The 22996-nt window shown below is 36.0% G+C and overlaps 1 protein-coding gene across 1 annotated transcript in view; it reads left to right on the forward strand.

Moving 5' to 3' along the window:
- The first annotated feature begins 2052 nt into the window (after positions 1-2052).
- EYS (eyes shut homolog) overlaps positions 2053-22996 on the forward strand; it is an 875293-nt gene continuing 854349 nt past the window's right edge. Inside the window, exons 1-2 of the mRNA XM_074581469.1 lie at positions 2053-2821; positions 4965-5078. Coding sequence (XP_074437570.1) covers positions 2068-2821; positions 4965-5078 — 868 coding nt within the window. The 5' untranslated portion in view covers positions 2053-2067. The remainder of the gene's footprint in view (positions 2822-4964; positions 5079-22996) is intronic.

The raw sequence follows: 22996 nt of genomic DNA on the forward strand, positions 1-22996 counted from the left end.
CTTTAATTTTCATACTCTTCACTATACAACTTTTTTTTACTCTCTATGTCATTGCTAAAAAAAAATCTTTATTCTCTACTGGTATTTATTTTCCATCTTCCCCTGTTTTTTCCACTGCTTTTACAGGATGCATTGGTTTACTTAACATTATTAATTCTACTACTCCCTTAATAATCTTTCAGTTGCATGAAGACTAATAATGATTTTTGTGAAGACAGAGTATCAGCTGTTATAATCCTACTGATGACTTATTTTTAAATAGTTCAGAAATGTTATCCCATACAAATATCATGAGGGAGCGCATTTTCTTTACCAGTAAAAACGAGTCCTGTATACGATACCAGAACTATGCATAATTACAAGAATGAAGGGCAAAATATAAGTGGGCAAGAATTCTACTGCATTTGGCATGCAACAGCTTTCTTTTTGAAGTGACTATAAGGAAAACTAACCTTTTATAAACATCTATTATAGTTACCCATGAGAAAATTTCATTATGAAAAAGGTATGTTAAAATGGGTTCCTGAATGTAGGATTTCCAAATATACAGTATTATAGAGCATAAACTTTTACACCTGATAGTATTGACAGAGTAATACCAGCTATAATGGATATAATAGTTTGACACTGTTACCTTAAAAGAAAAAATGCTAAATGATCCAAACTACACATTTGATAGCACATTATCTAATAGTATCATTGAACATCATGAGATTCTGAAGATAATGGAGTGGTCTCAGAATAGAAAGACTATGAATATTCTGTAGAAAGGCTAGTAGTTTCTTTGCAGAACCACGTGCTTTCTTTTTAGTCTGGGGAATTACCTCCCAGGGGTGGAAATACAGAGACAGGAACTGGAAATTAGCATATTTGCCTGGCTGTGCAGCTAGGTGGTTAGAGTACTTCAACTGTTAAATTAAAACAAAAACTATGCTGGGAGGAAGATGAAAATCCGGTTTCTACCCCTTCTGAGTTTAATATTCAAAGCATCAAGTCTGCTATTATTACTACTAGTTTGTCATAGTGCATACCTTTCTGGTATCTTCAAAGGCTTAAACAGAGCTGGTCACTCTGCTGCACAAAGGTCATTGGGACAGGTTCACATGAACAGCAATTTTCTAACAGGACATAACTAAATTTTAGATGTTTTCACCACAATTTAGGTGACAACAGGAGAGACTGAATACCACCCTTTAATATTATCCTATAATTTTCAAGAGCTCAGTTAGTCATTTAATATTCTCCAGTTCAAGGTTTCCACAGAGAGTATCTTTCCTGTCCTATTTTGATCTTTCAGCATAGTCCAAAATATGCTCAAAAATATTTTTTGAGTACATGGGGGAAGAGGAAGACATTTAATTAAACCATGTAATTAAAGTGATATCATAATCCGCATGCACTTTAGAGACAGAGCAGGTGTATGTAGGTATGTAGGTATAGAAATATACACATCCCCATGTCAATACACGTGCTGTGTAGAAATTAAAAAAATGTAAAGAATTTTCAAAATATAAGTGCTGTTGTTTATTTTTATTAAATGGCTTCCCTTATAAGATACACTTTATTCTTTACAATAATTGTCTCATTTGTAAATGTTAATTTAGAGGCCACTACCTTGAAGTGTAAGATAAATGTACTGAGAAAAAAAAGGCTTCCAAAAATAAGCTTCATTATCTTATTTTGATTTTCTTTCTGTTCTGTAATCACTCATCTCCATGCAATGAAAATTGCTGGATATATTGAAGGGCCAAAACACACTTTTCTATAAATTAAATGGTCCTGGAGGACTCTGTAGGCTTCTGGCTTTGATTGTGATACACCAAAAACCTCAAGCATATGACTAAGGAACTTTGGTTTTCAGAGTACTTGCTTTGTTGTGTATTTTCTATTTTTGTAGTGAGGCATTGATATTCAACTGTATTTCGTGTGAAAACAAATATGTTTTTCTCTGTCTGAATTCTAGGCTGCCATGGAAAATACAGAATAACCTTAAGGAACAATTGTTATGAAGCTACCCTCAGTAATGAAGCAGGTGTGAAAGACAATTCCCATTTGCCAGGTGAAACAATGACTACGAAATCAGCAGTTCACATGTTAGCCTGCTTTCTTCAACTATGGATTGTAAATGGGCAGGTAATATGTGAGAGGCAAATGACTGCTGAATGGCGACTGGAACCAAAACCTAGTGTAGTAAAATGGACACCAAGGGAAAACATCTGCTCAGACTTTTACACCGAATGCTGGAATATGAATAAAACTATAACTGGGGAAATCTCCGAAGAACAAAATCTCAGTATCCCTCAGATATGCCCCTTACAGCTTCAATTAGGTGATAGTCTCTTCATCTCCTCTGAGCCATCCTTTCAGTCCTATGGAATGAATTTGGTAAATGTCTCCAAGGAAGAATTTATTAACTGCCCTAAAGCTGGTTTTCTTCAAAAGGGGTTGATTTTTGTTTGCCAGATAAGAGGACTGCACCAAGTTGACCCTAACTGGCTTGGTGTTGGAACTCATTACTTTGCAGAGCTTCATAAGAGAGGCCCGCTATTGTGCAGCATGGGCCTTCGTCTAAATATAACCGTGAAGCAGCAGTTTTGCCAACAGTCTCCAAATGCACCATTATGCTCTGGGCATGGAAAATGTCTAAGCCACATTTGGGAAAAAGCATATAATTGCCATTGTTTCTCACAGTATTCTGGAAGATTCTGCCAGAAGTTTGATATGTGCTCCACTAAACCTTGCCACAACAATGCATCCTGCACTGCAAAATCAGAACTTTCTGGAGATTCTTATGAATGCACATGTCCTCCAAAATTTTCAGGTATTTCTTTTACCCTCTAGGAATAAATGTTACATAGATCATACATTTTCTTTAATGGATAGTAAAACAGTGAGGACATCATTAGCAAGGTTTTTGTATCATTTGATTGTCCATTGCCACTACCACACCTGCACTATCTCTTTTACATGTAGTCACTTCTGGGAGACTGTGCAGTCTTCTGAAGACAGTTTATACTTGCTTACATTCATGTGCACATTGTGGGGAAAACCAGAATAAGTTCTAATCACACTTCTTTCCCACTTAAGCATGAGACATTGGTAAGTACTTGTGAACTTACAGAAGTAACTGTTTTCTTTGTTTCTTTGTTCGCACTTCAAAGTTATTACACCAAAGAACATAAATCATTTAGAGTAAGCTCCCAAAAAATACTTAATTAAGTAAACTGCTGAAAAACAGCAAGTGGTTTTGTTGAAAGGAACAGTTTTTTCCAACCTGTCACAAAACTTCCCTTTTCAGTTTAAAGACCTTTTAAATTACACTAGAGAATTTTTTAAAATCAAAATTTGTTTTTAATTGAAGAGTCAAACATTTAATTAGAAGAGCAAGTAAAACAAAATACTTACTGTCTTCTTCCAGATTGTGTTGTGCTGTAAAGATCCTTTCCAAAGGAGTTTGCTAAACATACAAATTAAATATTTCACAAATGAATAAACTTACCTAATTCTATCTAGGAAATATTGCAGTACTTACCTAAAACCCATTGAAGAAATTTAATCTGGGTTTGGAATTGGACTGCCAGAGAGTACAGCATACTTAGATACATTCCTACCTAAACATTATCTCCATTTGTGGAGAAAGAAAAGAGGATGAAGGAAATTATGGGTATATTATTCCTGCGTTCAGAGCAATGGAGTTTGGAAATCCTTTAGAAAGTACCAGAAATATTCATTCGCATCACAGAAAGGATCGTTGTAGTTCCTTCTGTACTTATGTAGCAGAATACTAGCAATGTTCCTTTGATGGACCACACTGTTGTGCTCTCTCAATAGTGATGCTATGTTATAAAACACAGCTGATGAGTCAGGAATGAGTGAGGTTCATAGAATACAGAAATGAAGGTTATGTTGCATAAAGTTTGCTGTAATTTATTTTTAATTGCTTTTCAAGCTGCATAATAATTTGGTTACTAATGCATTTGCAAATAGAAATCACGCAGGTATGAATAAGTCAATGTTATGAGAAAAATATTTTTATAGTTATTCAAAGTTTAGTAAGAGAGTGGAAAATGTTGATGGTATGCAGTATGTTTTCTATTTCTTTTATGATTTCTGCGGGCTGTGTAAAATGCTTTGAAAATAATAATATCGAATAGTATCTGGTACTACTTTAATTCAAAGTAATGGAGAGATTCTCAAGCAATTCTGTTGAAAATAATCATCATAAGTAATCAATAAGCGATGCTTAAAATATTCTGTTAGCCTATATGGGAAAGTGTTGGCTAATGCCACAATTTTGTACCGGCAATATTCATCCAGTAAATAAGCTGTATGTACACAAGAAGGACTAGGAGATTAAACCATCATATGTAATGGATGTGGCTATACAAAAGTAAGGGAGAAAAAAAGTGCCTCCCACAATATGAAGTCTATTAGAAATTTGAGAAGTTGTTGAAGTGTGAATAATTTCATAGCAACAATTCAAGTGACAAGCATAATTATATGGTATTTAGACCCATATGCTGTAATAACATAAACAACTTATAATTGGAATTGTAATTTCCAGAAAGCTGCATATTAAGAAAAATTCAGTCAAATTGGACTCCACATGAGAACATCTTTTGTTCACAATGCTGGAAGGAACTGTAAGGTAGATTCATGTTATAAAGAAACAAATACTACAGTACTAATAGCATTTCTGCATTTTAAGCTATAAGTGAATTTGTAACTGTATGACAGATAAGGTTGAGCACCATAGCTCATATTACAGCAGCTGAATATCTTTCTGCCTTGCTTTAGGACTTCAGTAATTTTGCTGAAAACTAGCAACCAACATTAGTAAAATTACCTATCTAATCATCCGCCTACCTATTAAATATGTTTTATTTTACATATAAATTTTAAATTTCAGGAAAAAATATAAGTATTTACTAAAGTTCAATGTTCCTATTATCCCTTTTAAATAGGTAAAAATTGTACAGAAATAGTTGGACAGTGCCAGCCACATACATGTTTCAATGGTAACTGCAGCAATGTTACTCCAAATACATTTCTTTGTGAATGTGACAAGGGCTTTACAGGTAAGAAACATCTTTGTTTCCTGTCTTATAATAATGGTTTCCTGTGTTATCATAACGGTGTGAACTTTTACTTTACTTAAAGACTTATTTTAGATGATTGTTGCACTGTTTGCACTTTCCTCAGATGTTTTTAAACAGGTTTTGTAAAATGAAGAAATCAGACTTCCTTATGTCTGTTCTAAGATGCTCATGTACTAAAGTAAAATGGTATAAATGATAGAGGCTTTTCATAATTGGATTCCATCCATGAGTACCTTTCTCCTATTGGCAGTATGACAAAGGAAGAATCATTATCACTAACCCACTGGTTCTGAAATACAGGTTTCGCAAGCATAGCATCAGAAGCTCTTGCTGGATGATTTAGAATGATCATGACACCTCTATTCATAATTTCAGCATCCTCTTAATAGATGTGCTGGAAAAATAAGATAGAAATAATTTAAAGAGTCAATAATCTCATGATTTAGTAGTGTGTTGATTAAAAAAAAACCCCAACTCAGAAATTAATCAGTTTACTTATGATATATTGGACAAAAAGATGCTTTCATGAGAAAAGCTTGAATCAGAAAATGTATCTAAAGACATCCTATTGTAAACAGTTTTTCTTGGGGGTCAGGATAGCAGCCAAACTTAAATCACTATTCATTCTTGTACTTCACAGCAGAGATTTACTGTGTAAAAAAGTAGCAGCAATACTCAGAAGAACATTCTTTAAGAATGATCTAAGTATAAAACTAGCACTTGAATATCCAATGAAAGTAAAACTTTTTAAAATGTCTGTTTTTTGGAAGCATCAGTTATCCCTGAGAATCATAGAATATAAACAAATCATTACATTGAGATGCAAAGTTAAAAGAACAAAAAAAAGAAGAAAAAAGCATAAGGGAGTTAGAGGGATCCAAGAGCCAATATTTATTTTCATAGTAAAAGACTGAACATTCTTTTTACCATTTTATTTAAGTCTGTGTAGAACTATATTTTTAAAAGTCATATAGACAAACATAATTCCAAATAAATCTGTTTCGTATTACTCTCCTTTTCCTCCCTTTGCTTCACTGCATCATGGTTAGTGCCATTCTGAGAAAACTGAAAAAAAAACCTGTGTTTTCAAAGGAGGAAAGTCCATTAGTACGGTTCTCTAGAACTAGCTTTTCCCACACACATGGTCTATATCTTTTTAGAACACTTACTGTCATCCCTTTCACTCAAATTGTGAGGACACACTGCTTTTGAAATTTCCCCACAAAAATCTTCTGTATCCTTGCAGTTTTGACCTAATGAGGGATAGGAGGGGAGAAGGCAGGAAGAACACCCTTCCAGATACAGTAAATCCAAACCCATAATGACATGAAAACAGTTCAATACACTCAAGTCTAGCAGATGGAAGCAACCATTGCAATCTATTCTTCAGGTAGCTGGTAAGGATTGCAAAAGAGAAAAGGAGAGTATGAGTGTGAAAAAAACATAATAAGTATCATGGGAGGAGAAGGCAGACTTTCATGAATTTACCTCTTTTTTCCTGCTCTTATATAAATTGCCTCAGGTTCTGCTGTATGTATTACATCAGCATACCTTGCAACAGGACTGATTGACTGACATACAGTATCATTTTCCAATTATTTTCTGACCAAATGTGGTTGGTTTAAGTCTACATTTCTTTCTATGATCCTGTGTAAAAGTGTTTGCACTAAGGCAATTTCAAGAATAGTTACCTAAAAAAAACAACCCATGTGAAAACAAACATTTTTCTGTGAAAACAGACATTTTTCTATGAAAACAGATATTTTTCTATTGATATTCAATCATGGCTGTATTGTGTTCTCAGACAAGATGAGTTGTGCAATTATGAATCTTGTATCTCAAATGCTATTCTAAGTGTGTGAGGTCATCAACAAATTCAAAACATTCCTCTGTTTTGATACTGAACTTGTGCACAGAAAACACAAACATAATACCAAATGTGCAAATGATGTTTAAGATTTGATAAACTTTGACATACCTTTTTTCCAAAATGAGGTAAGACACTGGCAGTAACTAGTTCACGTGATCTGAATGAAAGTATGACATATCCTTATCACTGTAAATTGATGAGGTGTAAATAAAATTATGATAAAATTATTTCATATTTATAATTAAGATTATTATTTACAAATATTTATTGAAAATAAGTAAAATTGAAAATTGTCCAAGTTGTTGTGTTCACAATGACAGAATGGATCTATTGAAATAGCAGTGTATATGTTTATGTCAGTTATGTGGTTTTGGTTTTTATTAATTGTTTAGTTCATTGACTGAGCTCTCAAAACTCTCTTTACTCTTTCCTGACAGAACATTTTTAACACAACTTAATAACAAACAGCTAACATTAGGCATGCCATTATTCTTATGATTGAATATGTCAATTCATACCAGAATTTGCACCCTTAGACTTGTTAAGGAATATTCAGAGGAAGGGAATCTGGGTGAAACAAGGACAGGGTGGGCAGAGAGAGGAAGGACCTATAAAATAGGCTGGTAGTGTGTGAGCAGTTGTGGGTCAGTATGCTTGTCTGACTGAGCCCTGCACCAAATATCTGTAGTCTATCCATTCTTCTCGTTAAATGCTTTCTTAATTCTCTTTCCATGTAATCTCACTCTCTCCCCATCTGTGAGTGCTGTAAAGTCTAGATGCCAGAAACTGGAGAGATGAGAGTGACTGACGGGGTCTGCAATTGGAGTTAAACCACTGGTGATAGTGGTCCTAATGTCTGTGGTGCCGGCAGCTGGACTGAATAAGGTTCTCAGCATAAGCACCTGAAGAGAGACCAAAGACCCTAGAAGTGTGTGTCTGCACTGAGTGAATGTAGTGTCTGGCATCCGACCTTGGGTGATGGTGGCTTCCGTGCTTGGTGCCAACTGAAGCAGGTGAGAGTCCCAGCATCAGCAAGGGGAGAGAGGACCAAGAGCGATAGGGCCTGTGTGCCTGGGCACGAGCCACTGTGAAGACCAGAATGTTTATATTTTTCTCTAACCTGGTGTGTGTGCATATGTGCACATGTGTGTATACGCACATGCATGCATGTGCATGTGTAATTCATTAGCAGACATCAAGCTGGACTGCCTGGTGAGTAGGAGGCCTGGGATCTGGGCATCAATATCAGATAAGCTGACATCCTACACTACTATTCAAGGGGTGCACAAATGTGTCTGTCCTTTTGACCTAGAGAGTAAGGGCCTGTGTTTTTTTACTAGCAAGCTTCAGTCCTGATCAGTCGGAGAAGAAAACTAGGATTTGGCTGTTCGTGCATAGGTTTTATGTGGGTTCTGGTAGTGTTATATATGTGTGTTGCTAAAGCCAGTGCCTGTCTGTGGGCAGGCTGTGTAGCTGTCTGTGTTAGGGTCCTCTGCATGTGTGCATCTCTGGCATACATGTTCATCTTTGCTGCTGCTTGAGGCTGCAAACAGTAAAACAACAGCTGCATTCATTGGCCTAGGACAGAGGGACTCCCAGGTCTCTGGGTGCACTGGACTGGGCTCCAGCAGCTGGGAAGGAGGCTCCTCAGGCCCCAGAGTCCACCAGAGGAAATGCCTTTTATACATCTAACAAAGAGGATGTCTCAGAAATTCTGATGGATGTTGTGGTCCTGTTCTGAAGATGCACAGAAAATTAATGTGACTCATTCAAAACCTACAGGAAATAGCAATACCTTGAATACTTCTGTAATGGTAATGCTTAGTGTGCTTACCTTAGTGTTTGGTGCATTAGGAGCAGTATTTTTCCATTTGAATATGTTTTATTGAATCTGGGGGGCTTTTTACTCCTTATGTGGGAAGATGGGAGGTAAGAGAAGTGAATAAAACCAACCCTCTCTAGAGCACTTAAGATTATTGCATTTTTTTCACATTTTCCTGTAAGGGAGACCTACATTTCCTGCCTTTCCCAATAGTCCAATTAGCCTCTTTACAGGCCATAATGAGTTCCTTCCTCACTTGTGGGACAGGAGATACTATAAGAATGAGGCGGTTTTGCTTAGAGCCACTTTACTAGAGCTCCATCATCCAGGTGCTTTAGTTTAAAATGTTCTGTTCACTTAATCAGTGAATTACAGCCGGAGTACTTTGAAAAAGGTCATAATTGTAGAAGGAATTCACTATATATATGTATATGTAGAGAGAAGAATTTATTGTTTGTACAATTAGTGTTTTAGCAGCCTAACAGTTCAATTTTCCATTACTAACACTCAGAGCACAAATTAATACCCAAAGCCTTATTAATAATAACGCCCCTGAAAATATTATGCAAAATTACCTTCCTACTATCTGTTTTTCACTTTGGTATTATGCTCAACTTTCCGTTGCTCCTCTTGGTCCCCAGAGTAATACATCATTCTCCCTCAAGAAGAGGGGGCAAGACTTGCAGCAAGTCATCAGCATCCTGAGGTCTTTGCCTGGAGGAGTGTGACATTCATGCTGGAAGTTTCTCACCTGTCAGTCAAGGGTTCATCTCAGGCTACTTTTACATGTTTTCATATCATTATCTGCTTCCTTCTCCCAGGCTACCAGCTGGAGCCCGGCAGAGGTCCCCAGCTGCCCCCTGGTTTTGCACTATGGTTTGTCAGGCAGTGACTGAGGTGGGGTTGGGGTCACCCCTCCCCAGGGGCCATTCCCAGAACTGAAGCTGTAGCAGGGAAGGCAGCAGTCACTGGGCCCAAGAGCAGGGGTTAAAACAAACCAGACAAATCCTGAGCCCTTGCACTGTCAGGTCAGCACAAAGGTCAGCCTGAAGATATTCCTACTACGAAATCTGTTTTTTAGTGTTTCTCTAGGGAGCAGGGGTGATAGCTACAGTGATGCAGGAATGGGGAAGAGAAGGTGGAAATTAGAGATTTCCAGGCTATTTTAATCTCATTTGTGATTTGTTTTGTTGGGTTTTGTTTTGTTTTTAACTGATTGACTGTGGTTTAATAAAACAGTTTGTCAAGGATGACATTTTCCTTCGATAAAGCTGTAAGTTATGACATTATGATCCTTAGTTGTAGAAACATCCTGTGAAACATTCCCTGATCACTGTTCAGTGTCACTAGAATGAAGAAAGTATGGTCAAGGTTTTGGGCCATTTTTACGAATGACACTGAAATGGCCATAGTTCTTTTAATGTTAAGGAAGAAAATGCATGTTGCATTTGAGGTTTTAATGAAGTTATGGTGTTTTTTCTTAATCCCATCACTGCATGTATATTTCATGCTTGTTTCAAAAGTACTGTAAAATCTGTGACAGCATGTCCAGAGTAAGAGTTTGCATCTCTCCCACAATTCAGGTCTTGAAAAATATTTATCTTTTATTATGAAATGCTTTCTGTAAGAGAATACCAGCTTTTTTTTTTTTTCTTTGCCCTTTTTTCCGATTATTTTTAACCTGCTTTTAAAACAATTTAAAGTAGAAATTTCAAAGTTAGAGTTTCAGTCTTCCTCAGTGTCCTTTGTTGCATTTAACCTCTGTCATAAACTACCATTCATTAGCCGCTGTGTTACACTGTAATTTCACCATGGTCCACGGGCAGTACTTGTCCTCACTTTCTGTGTATCCAAGTGAAGCAACTTATTGACAGGTGAAACCGATCGATGATTAAGAGACTCAGTTCTTCTCCAGACCAGATACCTATTCTACGCCAGAGACCATAATATCTGTCAGCCACAGAGGACCCCAATGTGAAAATAAAAATGCAAAGCTCATTTCCCTGTTCTCTGATTCAGATACTATACATGCTTCTTTAGTAACTGTTCTAAATTTAAAGTCAGCAAGTTCACATTTCATTCACATCATGTTCGATTAGGCTACCTTCATTAAGACTGTGTTTTCTAGGGACTTACGTTTCTGGAGAGTGATTCAGGCAACCAAGGCCCTGAAGAGACTAGTTCAGCAATAAAGGAATATTCTAGTTTAAGAGTTAAGGTAAATGCCCTTAAATTAGATGATGAGAATATGTGACAGGACTTTTCATATGTCTTTTGAGGTTAAAGTAGTTTAGGCAATTGTCACTTGACTGCTAGAGTTATCACTCTAGTACAAATAGCTATAATTTACTCCTACAAATACGATACAGATCAATCTATCTTAGCAAGTAATAAAGATGTATACACAACAAAGACTTGTCGGAACTACACCAAATGAAATAAATTAGCTTGTCTAACCTAGTAGCTTTAAGTTTTCTTAAATGTACTGTCCTGGCTGGCATGATTTCATGACTACTTCAGTAGTCTCTTTTTTAAAACTTCCTATGCGTTTTGATAATATGCCTTTTGATAATAGTTTGATATGTGTTTTGATAACCACCCAATTTATTTTTTTGCTTTTATTGATAAAAAACCATCACTTATTTATAACAGCTTTCATATTTGTTGAGTTTTGTTGAGTATATCAACTCAACATTAAGTATACTCAACAAATATAATGATTGAATATATGTCTGATAGCACTTTACAATACACAAGTACAATTACTCTGGGACAACACCAGACATGTATGCTTCTTCTAGTTTACTGTTAATTACTAAATGAAGTAGCTTCAAATGCTGAGAAGCTCAGTGATCCTTTTAAAGGAGTTAGCGAACTTGCACTCAATTTTACCTATTATTAATGTTATGTCAAGGCGAATTTCAGTTACCTTTCCCAAAGTTAAATGTAAATCAAGACCTTGGAGAGTAAATTGTACATTTCACTGACACTCTAATCCAATATGGCTAGTAAGTCTTTAACAAATTAATTGTAACAAATTGTTAAAAAAAATTGGGAAAGATTACTGACCATGAATTGAATAACAATACTTAGTTCTACAGTAAAAAGTGGAAATTGCGCTATTATAAAAGAAGTGAGACTGTCAGCTCTAAAATAACTTGGAAACACATGACAATGTGCAAACATTCGTGGGTGTTGTACAGATTTTAAGTATATTGCTTATAACATGCTTTGGGGATGTATGCTTGAGCTGTGATGAAGTAAACACTTTGGATGACAAAATGTAGGGCAGAATACTAAAAGATTACTCAAATCAGGAAATGTTTTTTTCCTTGTATTTTCAGTGTTGCAAAAGCACATTGTTTTTCAATATTGGCAGCAGTGTCGTCTTAAAAATTTGGATGAAAAGGAGTTTATTTATCACTTCCATTTTTTATTTAATAACCTGGGCTTGTAAGAAGTTTTTTACCCTGACATCATGATTTGAAATTTTATTTACTATTTTTGTACAAGTAAAATGTTCCCCACAAAATAAAAAACAGAAGAACTGATTTAATAGCTACTTTATTTTAAAGCAAAAAAAAAAAAAAAGTAAAGTTACTTTTTATTACTGTCTCAAAATTCATTAATAGCCAAGATCCAACCATATTTAGGCTATATGTTAGTGTCCATAGAACATATCAGCCTGAGCCTGTAGAAGATACTTTTTACAAGGCAGATATAAGACCACCCATGTTATTTACAGTAGCTTATGTGACAGTTTGGTTCATTTCCTGTAAATGAATAATTTTCTGACATATTGTTCTTCAGGGAAGGACTTTTTTCCCTACAAGATTATTAATATCATACTCCACAATGAATTTCTAAATGAATAACATTTTTTATTAGTTCTATTAATTTATTTTTAAATAAGTGATTGTGGGTTTTTGAATAGTTGGAGAAGCAATGTAATTCTTGCTAAATCTTAACTAAATTAAGTCACCTAAGTAATCACACTATACACTTTAATGAATTAGTTTGTTGTGAGGTGACAGAACTTCCACTATATTAATACAATTCTTTATTCTATCCCATGAGCTCCCTTTATTTCCTTACTACATTACCATCCTGTGCAGAAATTAGATGATAGAATTTAAATATTTATTAATATTATCAGGTATAATCAGGCTGTCAATCAACAAAATCTTTTCCATCACCTTACAGACAGAAGGTCTCTTCACTCTTTGGATAACTGTCCTTCACTAGAGATGTTCACTAGTAATTCTTAAATTACTTTGTATTCCTGTAATTTCTATTTTTTAATTTTTTTTACAGCTCTTCAAGAATAGCAAAATAATGCCTGCACATGAGCTTGCAAAAGGTAGTGAGAAAAATTGTTGTATATTTATAGATGTTATCAGCTAAGAAAAACTGGTAGCACTGAACATGGAATTAGAAATAATCTGTAATAGATATTAAAGAGTAAAGTGGCTGAAACTCTAGTGTATGAATGTCCGTGAAAGTGAAATACGCAAATTTACCTATCCTTTATCCTCTTTATGACCTTTAAGTTTGCTAGTTTTCTCCAAACTCCTTCGGGTAGCTGAAAAAGTCTGTTAGTACTGTGCTTATTTGAGGCACAGAACACACTGAGTGCAACTAGTAGTAAGAAAAAAACAACTCCTTGCAGCTCTTCTCCTCCTTACACATCTCAAATGTTTTATGTTTGAGAAAGGATGATATTTCATCCTCTAATAACATCTGGGAGAAGACACACTTGGGTCAGGAGACTGAACAACTCAAGACCCTGGGCTCTGATGTCAAATGCTCATGTGTGTTCCCTGTTTGTATGACACACCAACTGACTTAACCTTACATGAGTAGGGATGGCAAGAGCTTATCCTTTGAGAGCAGCTGGTGTTCTTAGTCAGATCCTCAGTGAACAAAAGCGATTCAGTTATTATTAACATATGCACTTTTAGCAGAATGGCTGAGCCTGTAAACCCGTATCATGGTCTCCCATGCAAAATTTTGTCATCAATACCAAGTTTGAATTTGCAAGGCTCTGGAGATTCATCTCTCCCTGGCATTGGTTTGTGTCTCAGCTAGACATCCACAAAGTTAAAATCCTTAAATGTAAGTGTTTACATGTTGGTATAAGAGCTAAGTGTCCAAGTTCCTATTGCAGTCAATGAGTATCTAATCAACACAAAATGGAGCTAAGAGATTTAATCAACCAAGTGCACAATGTTTAGTGTTAGCTGAATCACTCTCTAAGCTCCACTGACTGGTATTAGCTGCTTCACAACTGAAAATAGTGGGAACATGAGAGCCACAGGCACGCATGCATTCATCTACATAACCATGTAACCACACAATTATGTAAATTTGGATGTCTTAACCTGAGAGATTAATTTACCCATGGCATCCTTCTACAGGCTAAAAAAATTATTTCCCCAGAGCAATTTCCTTAGAACAATTGGTCTTAACCTAAACCCTAACACCTAATTATAAGAAATTTCTAGATATTTAGTTCACATGTACTTTCTTGTGTCATAGATATCTAAACTTAGATAATACACCTAAGTGTATTAATGAAAGCAAGAATGTTGTCATGCTTGCTCTCTTCTTAAATACTATATTCAAAATACCTAGAATTTTACAAGGAAATAAGCTTTCATTTCCACCTTTCCCACGTTGCAATGTGGACACGGTTAACATTCTTTATTAAAAAACCCTCTCCATACATTGAATTTTCATGGTTTTTGTTCAAGTGTCTGCATACTAGCATAGTAATATTCTGACATTACTGCAACTGTGGCTGAAATAGTTCATAGTTGAATTTATAATTTTATCGAAGTATGAATATTTAATAGTTCACTTTTTAAAGATTAAAATCTTGGAAAAGGAGATATAATCTTCAAAAAATATTTTCATTCCAAGAATCTATTGTAATGATGAATTAACCATTTCACTTTATAAGAACGTGTATGCTCTGTGCAAAGTCACATAAAATTCTCCATAGTAGCCTAAAATATATTTTTAGCTAAAAGCATTTTTAGGATTATAGGTTTAAATTTTCATTTTGAGTTTCCCAGCTGTAAATCACATTATAGAGAAAAATCCCCCAAAACCTTTATACGCAGAATTACAAAAGATATGTTTTACCAAATTTCTGTAATCCCCTCTGCCTCAAGGGAGGTAAATTTAATATGGCAGTAAAGAGAGATAATATATAATTTGCCCTCAAATACAAGTTTTCTTATATTAGCCTATCCTCATTAGAGACATCAGAACCATGAACACATCAGTTCCAGAGTACAGGTGTGAAGCAGAAGGGTTGGGTTTACCTGTGGGTCCAGGAACTTCCTCCCTCTCTGCCAGGCCTAAAATGACCGATCATGAATAGAGAACAGCTGGTACCGTTGGCAGCAGGAGTCACTGGGAAATGGATCGTTACGGGCCTGCGAAACAGAAGAGCAGATTTGTGCCATGCCACATGTCTAAAAGTAACTTTCCAGTAAGTGAAGACTGGTACGAAATTAAGTATGGAGTAACAGATCAGGAAGGAGATTAAAATCCATGTTCAGTGCTGACTTACAAGATACGGAGTATAACATGGAAGACTGGTAAGAGATAGATGTAGTGATATGGAAGGGGTAAGTAACATAGATTAGAGAGAACACACAGAAGAGTTTGAGTTGTTACTGAGTAGTGAAGGAAAGTAGAGCTAGAGAAAAAAAGAAAAAGAAAAAGAAACTTAAGGGGAGTGATTGGTTTCGGGTTGGCCATAGGGTAAAGGTTTGGAAATAATTCAAACAAACTAGTTTAATATCACAGCCTTCAAGCGTTGGTGTAGTACTAAAAATATCGTTTTCAATAGCTCTGTGAAAAAAATTAGACTACTGAGCACACAACAAATATGGATGTTATTACAGTCAGCATGGCTTCTCTAAAAGCAAATTCTGCCTCACTTACCTGCTGAAATTCTGTGAGCTTCTCATTAAATCCAGTGGACATAATACTTCTGAATTTGCAAAAAAAAACCAAAAACAAAACCCCAAATAACAACAGCAACAAAGTTATGTGGAACTGGAGGAAATTGTTAAAAGCCAGTTAAAGAACAGGAAGCAAATGGTATGAGTTAATGTTCATTATTCCAGGACAGAGAGAGGTCAGTCATACATTACCTGAAGACTAACACCATGTCTGATTTTATTCAGCATTTTCAACAATGACCAATGACCAGGAATGAACAGTGATATCTCCAAGTCTGCAGATAAAATCGTGCTCTTTCAGGTAGCCATATGGCATGCCAAAAATGAAGAACCCACAGAGGACTGCACAAAAGTGGGCAGAAAAAAAACCTGATGAGCTTCAGTGTGGATAAGTAATGGACAATAATTCTAGGCTAAAATGATTGAAAACAGCTCCAAATGAAGCTGATTTTTCAGATAAAACTCAGGAAAGAAGTTGAAGAATCACAGAAATGTTGATGTTGGAAGAGGTCCTTGAGATCATCTGCTTCAAAGCCCCTGCTCAGGCAGGGTCAGCTGTAGAAGGTTGCCCAGGACCATGCCCAGTCAGGTTTTGAATATGCCCACAGATGGGGACTTTACAACATCTCTGGGCAACCTGCCCCAGGGTTTGACCACCCTCATAGTAAAAAAGCATTTTCTTGTGTTCAAATGTAATTTCATGTGCCTCAGTTTGTGCCCATTGCCTCTTTTTCTGTCAGTGGTGACTACTGATAAGAGTCTGGCTCCCTTTTCTTTGTTCTCTCCCATCAGGTATTTATACACACTGATAAGATCCCTCCTGAGCCTTCTCTTTTTCAGGCTGAATAGTCTCAGCTCTCTCAGCCTTCTCTCATATGAAGCTTCAATCCTTTAATCAATTTAGTGCTCCTTGAGTTATCATCGAAAATTTTCTGGAATCATTGTCTCAGCGTTCTGTGGCAGCCAGAAAAGCCAACAAACTATTGGGCTTCATCAAAAATGGAATTGAGAACAGGATGGAGGGCACATTCTCTCACAAGCGAAACCGATATGCAGTGATATATTAATTACTGCTTTTTTTTTTTCATAGCTCAAGAAGAATACAGAGAATTTTGATGGATATTCTTGTCACTTAAGTTTATAGAGGGAGGCAATACCAATGGGCTCAAAAAACGTTTAGTCAAATTTATGAACAATTAAAGTTTCCTGTAACATTCTTAATAAGACAGATGAGGTGCTGAGGGAGCATGATGAGATTGGACCACGAGCACCGGCCATGTTCACACTTCTCCATGAATTCCAGTTACTGTGGTCTTTATTGATTTTTCTTTAGGGTTGGCCTGGCACTCAACCCTAAGAAAGACTCAAACTCTTAGTCTTCCATGGAAAGGGGGGAAAAAAAGCAACAAACAACCCACCAGTTCTAGAAAAAGTTAAACATTACAGTTTTATGTATAGATAATAAAAGGAACTACAAAAATATTTGTTCATTGAGATTCAGTTAAAATAGATTTTACAACAAGCTTAATTTTACTAGGAATATAATTTAGCTTGATTTATGTCAAGCTGACATTCCTTTTAGACATTTGTGTATAAAGATAATTGGTCTCTTTCATAATCAGTCTTTACCTGCCTTCCATGTCCTACAAATTAGTACAAGGTAAAGTCTGGCTTTACAGATGTAGTCCTGCATTATAAATGCATTAAAAAAAAACAAATCAACACACAAGCAGAAAAACCCCAAATATCATGACAGAATGTGCATGCGACATCAGTTATCACAGAATCTGTTTTTGGTTTGCCTTTATTTGATGGGACCAGATACTAAGTCTTGTGAAAATTTTTATAAGACAGAAGTTCCAGTTTATCTTATCTTAACCTTAGTCATTTAACCAAATTTTTAGCCCAATCAAGCATCCTGTAGAAAGATTTGTCTTAAAGTTGCCCTGGATGAAGTAAAGACAACTAAGGTAGCAAAAGTGAAAATTCTGGAGAAAAATAAACACTTCCACAGGGGTTTGTGTTTTAAACCACATAAAGTATATTGTTAAATTTTGTTCAAAGATATTTAGAGATTTTTATAGCCTCAGTGTTCGAGGATTTCTGTACAAATATTCAAAGGTAGTATGCATACAAAGGCATAGTAATTTTTTTTCTTTTCACTTTCTCAGTCCCATTGCTTTCTTCAGAAACCTAACATAGCTGCTCATAACAATTTTCTCTTTACAAATCTGTCTGTTCATTATAATCTGAATGCAGTTGTAGTTCACTTTCTATTTAAAACAATTATGGTAGGAAACAATTGTTAAGGAGATGTGTTAAGGATACAGATTTCTTTCAAAGAAGCTTGGAGATAAGTGCAGAGGTGGGTTCTGTAGGATGGATGTTGAATTTCTGCCTGCATTTTCCTCAAGTACTTCACATAATTGCTGTGAATAGAGAGAAAAATGAACCCAATATTGTAGAGTCCAGGGTCTATGGTAGTTTTTATTTAAGGAATACAAACATAATATTATGACAATGAGTATAATAATAGAAGCTCTAAGGTACAGTGAGAGTGTGCCTACAGTCTACAATATGCACAAGAGAACACAGATGCAAGTTCTATCCAAAAGCCATGACTTCAGTCTTACACAGCCAGGAAAATTTACATTGGAGGATGAACCAAGTGGGATATAACATTTGAAAAATGTAGGCGGGCATCAGGACTAAAAAGCAAGACACACTGACTCTCATCTGTGTTTGATGGAATAACAGGCTGAAGATGCTCATGACTTAGGAAGTAGCATAAGGGAGGGTAGGAAGAAAAGATTAGGCAATTTCTCAGAGGCCTCACTATGGCATCAAAGCTGACTACAAGATAATGCTACCCATCTGCTCATCAGAACATTTTGTCATTCATTTTCTTTTGCTGTAACATCTCAAGATCTGTATAATGAGGTATCATTTGCAATCCTCAGTACGCCTGACAATAAGTTGTATTTCTAAAAAACCCACAGTCCCAGTCAGACAAGTGGCTGAAGAATCTCAGTACATGTAACAACTGGTGATGATTCCGGTGTCTTAGTTTCATTAATTATGACTTCATAGAATTATACACCTGGTTAGTTAATTTCCTATCTTTATATTGCACTTGTGAATTACTCCATAGGAAGTGCATTCAAGTTTGAAAAAAATGTCTTTTTTTATGAAAGAGATAAAGTAGATTTAATATACCTAATAAGGTCAGGCACATTTACTGCTTTGTGCTTTAAATCATCTAAAAATATCACACCATGTTTCTCATGTCTTCTTTTGCAATTTGATCTGCAAATATCTTTTTCTTTTTCAACTTAGAAAATAAATTCGCTATACTGAAAGAGCTATTTCATTTGACGTTGACCATGCACTTTGGATTAAACTACATACTTAAATGATATCTTTCAACAACTAATTGTAAACAGTTTTATTCACGTGATTTAAAAGAGGTACATGTTGACAAAGGCCTTACTATGTAAAATATTACCATGAGTTCTCAAAAGAAAAAGTGGAAGAATACGGTTAATATTTCAATACTCTTGATGACTATACAGTTAACACATCGAAATGGTCTTCTGGAAAACAAATCTTCTTGATAAAACCTTACATTATGTTTACGTACTAAATTCAGGCTGAAAAATAACAGCATCTGTAAAGTGCTAAAATGTATAGCAGTATGGAAAAGGTACAAACAAAACTGATTGACCTTTCAGATGTAAGCACAAATCATTAACTTGTGTGATTATTGTTCCTAACCTGATCAGTATTAGTTTCTGTGTGTGATAGAAAACATGAAATCAACATTTGTAAACCTTTTAAAACTAAAAGAGTGTGAATAATGGTGCTGCAGGTGATGCAACTACAGCTTTTAATATAGACAAATAGACTCTCACATAACTCACACATAACATCTTTACGAAGAGTCTTCATACTTGCAAAAGAAAGGGCTGTTACTTGATACCATCATTATTTTAAAAGCTCTAAAGTTACCATAGAAAAACAGAAGAGGGCGAGATACCAAAAAGTAATCTAGAACCCACTCGCTTCCTTTAGGTGATTTAGCTATATTTGTCGTGATAAGGGTATCTGTTGTGAGCTGTTGGCAGTAGAGGCTGCAGGGCGGCCTCTGTGGGGAGAGGCCGGGGCTGCCCCGTGCTGGACACAGCCGGTTCCAGCCGGTTCCAGCAGACCCACTGCATGGCACGGCTGAGCCCCACAGCCACGGTGGTGGTGCCCTGAGGGAAATGTATTTAAGAAAGGGCAAAATGCTGCACAGGCATAGAGGAGTGAAGGAAAAAAATGTATGAGAAACAGCCCTAGGAATGCCAAGGTCAGAGAAGAAAGAGGGGAGACGGTGCTTCAGGCGCCGGAGCAGAGATTCCCCTGCAGCCCGTGGAGAGACACAGTGGAGAAGGTATTTCCCTGCAGAGTGTGTAGGAGTCTGGAGTGGCATGACGTTGGGCCTGGAAAAGGGGGGAGGAAAGGTGTAGTTTTAATGTTTGTCTTTGTTTCTCAACACCTAAATCTATTTTAATTACTAATAAATTAAATTAATTTTCCCTAGGTTGAGGCTGGTTTGCCCACCGTAGTAGTTGGTAAGTGACCTGCCGGTCCTTATCTCACAAGCTTTCTCATTCCTGTTCTTCCTATTTTCTGGCCCTGTCCTTTTGAGGAGAGGCAGTGAGCAAGCAACGGGGTGGGCATGTGCCTTTAGCCATGGTTAAACCACCACAATCGTGCATACCAATATTTTTTCTTGCATGTTCCTAAAAATCTCCAAAGATAGAGACTTGGTAATCTCCCAAGCCATTCTGTTGTATTCACATCGTTAAAAGTTTTCTTAATAACTGATTTAAGTCTTTTTTGCAAAGCTATGTTTAATGCTATGACTTTAGCATAGCAAACAGAACTGTATTCTGTATTTGCAAGTCTTTGATGTACCTCAAGATGGTTATAGCTCTATTCAGTCTGACATTCCTTAGTCTAGACCACCCGAAATGTATTAATCTCTGCTTTGTTCCAGACTTTTTGAGGCCTGATAGTAAACTGACTCATCTATAGTTTTTTGTTTTCTCTTTTGCTTTCTTTCCTTTCTGAAGTTAGGCATTACACGTAAATCTATTATTTCAGTGAAATGCACTCATATGTTAGGCAGGGACCTGAAGACAGTTACATGTTTTTTTGCAAACGTGTATATTTGCTACGGAGTAATAGAACCTACTTACTTAAACGTTATTTCAAATTAAAAACCAAAACCAATCAAGCAAAAAACACCCTATATGTTTCCTTGGTCTGTCAGGAACGAAGACACAAAATATAAACAAAAAGGCTTCATCTGAATATAATATAGTTTCCTTCTAATAACCCAAGGAGTTGTAAAGTCTCTATCTGTTGTACCATGAAAACAACAATACCCAGAAGGGCACCGAGTTTAGGTGTATTAATAATTTTGGTGTACTGAGAAAAGACAATGACAGATGAAAGAATCCCCAGATGCATGTAGTTCTTTTGAAGAAGGTAGAATTAGCTGCATAATTTTCACTCTACTGAACTCAAATGTTAATATCTAGCTTAAATAAACAGTCATTAAATAGGGGTAACCAGACCAATCAAACACAGTCAGAAAAACTTCAGACCAAATTCTAAATAAAATTTCCTTTGATGACAATAAAACAATACTTAGATATATAGCAATACATTGTAGGATACCAGAGTGATCAGCTCTGCATACCCAATTCTGAAGCATGGCATCTGCAGAATCAGTTCTTTTTCATAGTCTTATGTACACTGTAAAGGCACTTCCAGACATGCTATGAGTTATGGGCAGCTTCCTGAGCTTGTTACATGATTTTATATCAGTAATTGGCCATTTGTGTGCATTGCACTGCAGTCTTTGATACGTTTCTGTACTTTCAAAACCTCTGCTACCCCTGCTACAGTCTTGTGATTATTCACTTTTACATACCTGTCTAGTCTGCAGTAGCTCACAGTGCACAACACTGGTGTTTAAAAGCATAATACTGTATATATATCGCTTTCTCAACCAATTATTATTAATATCTGACTGCAATGTTTGTTACAGTTTTAAATGTGCTTCTTTTCAGATTATAGCACAATCATAATATGAAGTCAGTGGAGACATATATTTTGATCTTAGTTGGTCTGCCCTAAAATTGTCTCTCTCCACTGACAACAAAGATATCTATAAAAAGCAAGCTCCTAACTTGCATGTCTCAGTTAAATGCATAAAATCCGATGGAGAAATTCTGTGGTTTTTATTTAATTAGCAAAGAAAAAGGGGATGAGTCAAACAGTATAAACAAATGGGGAAACAGGGAATGAGAAAATGTTTGGACATTAATTTTAGTTAATTGCTAATTTTAGTTCATTGTTTCAACATCTGCTAGATGCATCATGAAAGGGAATATCATCAATAGTATTTGTACAATATGACATACTGAGTTCTGTAAAATATTTACTTAAGGGAAAGGTACGTGCTGCTTCTTACAGCTGCAAAGCATACCACTATAATAATCTGTATTTAATAAAATATATATGAAGTATGACAAGCAGTGTAAAGCAGCAAGAGCATTTCCACTTCCTTCCATAGGACCAGAAGAGAGCATGCGTTTTCTTAAGAGCCCTGTACAGCTACATTATGCTCAGTTTCATATTTTAAGTATAATCAATGAAGAACTAGAAGGATTTAAAGCCACGACTTAATAACAACTTTTTGTATAGCTGACGAAGAGAGAGACCACAAAAGAGAACATAGTGGAGGAATGGCAGAAAAAGAAAAAACAGGAAAAAGAGATTTGTTTCTATAAAAATGAGTTGAATGATTGTGAGACTTCTGGAAGATAGGCTTGGAAGGTGGTATCAGCTGAGAGACTGAATAGACATGAGGAATCAGAGAAAAACATTTTAGATTTAGTAATTAGTATTTAAAGAAAAAAATAACTGAAAACAAAAGAAGAGATAAAATAATTAAAAAAAAAAAAAAAAGAGGAATGGAAGTGGTTGAAATAAAAACAGAGCCACGCTTTTCAAAAAGCCAAAAGTGAGTGTGAGGAATACCAGTTATGCATGGAAGTCTAGGGTAGCCAACGAGGCTGATGAATGAGGAGTAGCTCAAATGTGACATTCTCTGTTAACCATAAACCACAGCAAATACCAAGAACAAAAGAGCTCTACCCCAGCACAATGCTGG

Source organism: Larus michahellis, chromosome 3 (genome assembly GCF_964199755.1).
Source record: "Larus michahellis chromosome 3, bLarMic1.1, whole genome shotgun sequence".
Classification (NCBI taxonomy): domain Eukaryota; kingdom Metazoa; phylum Chordata; class Aves; order Charadriiformes; family Laridae; genus Larus; species Larus michahellis.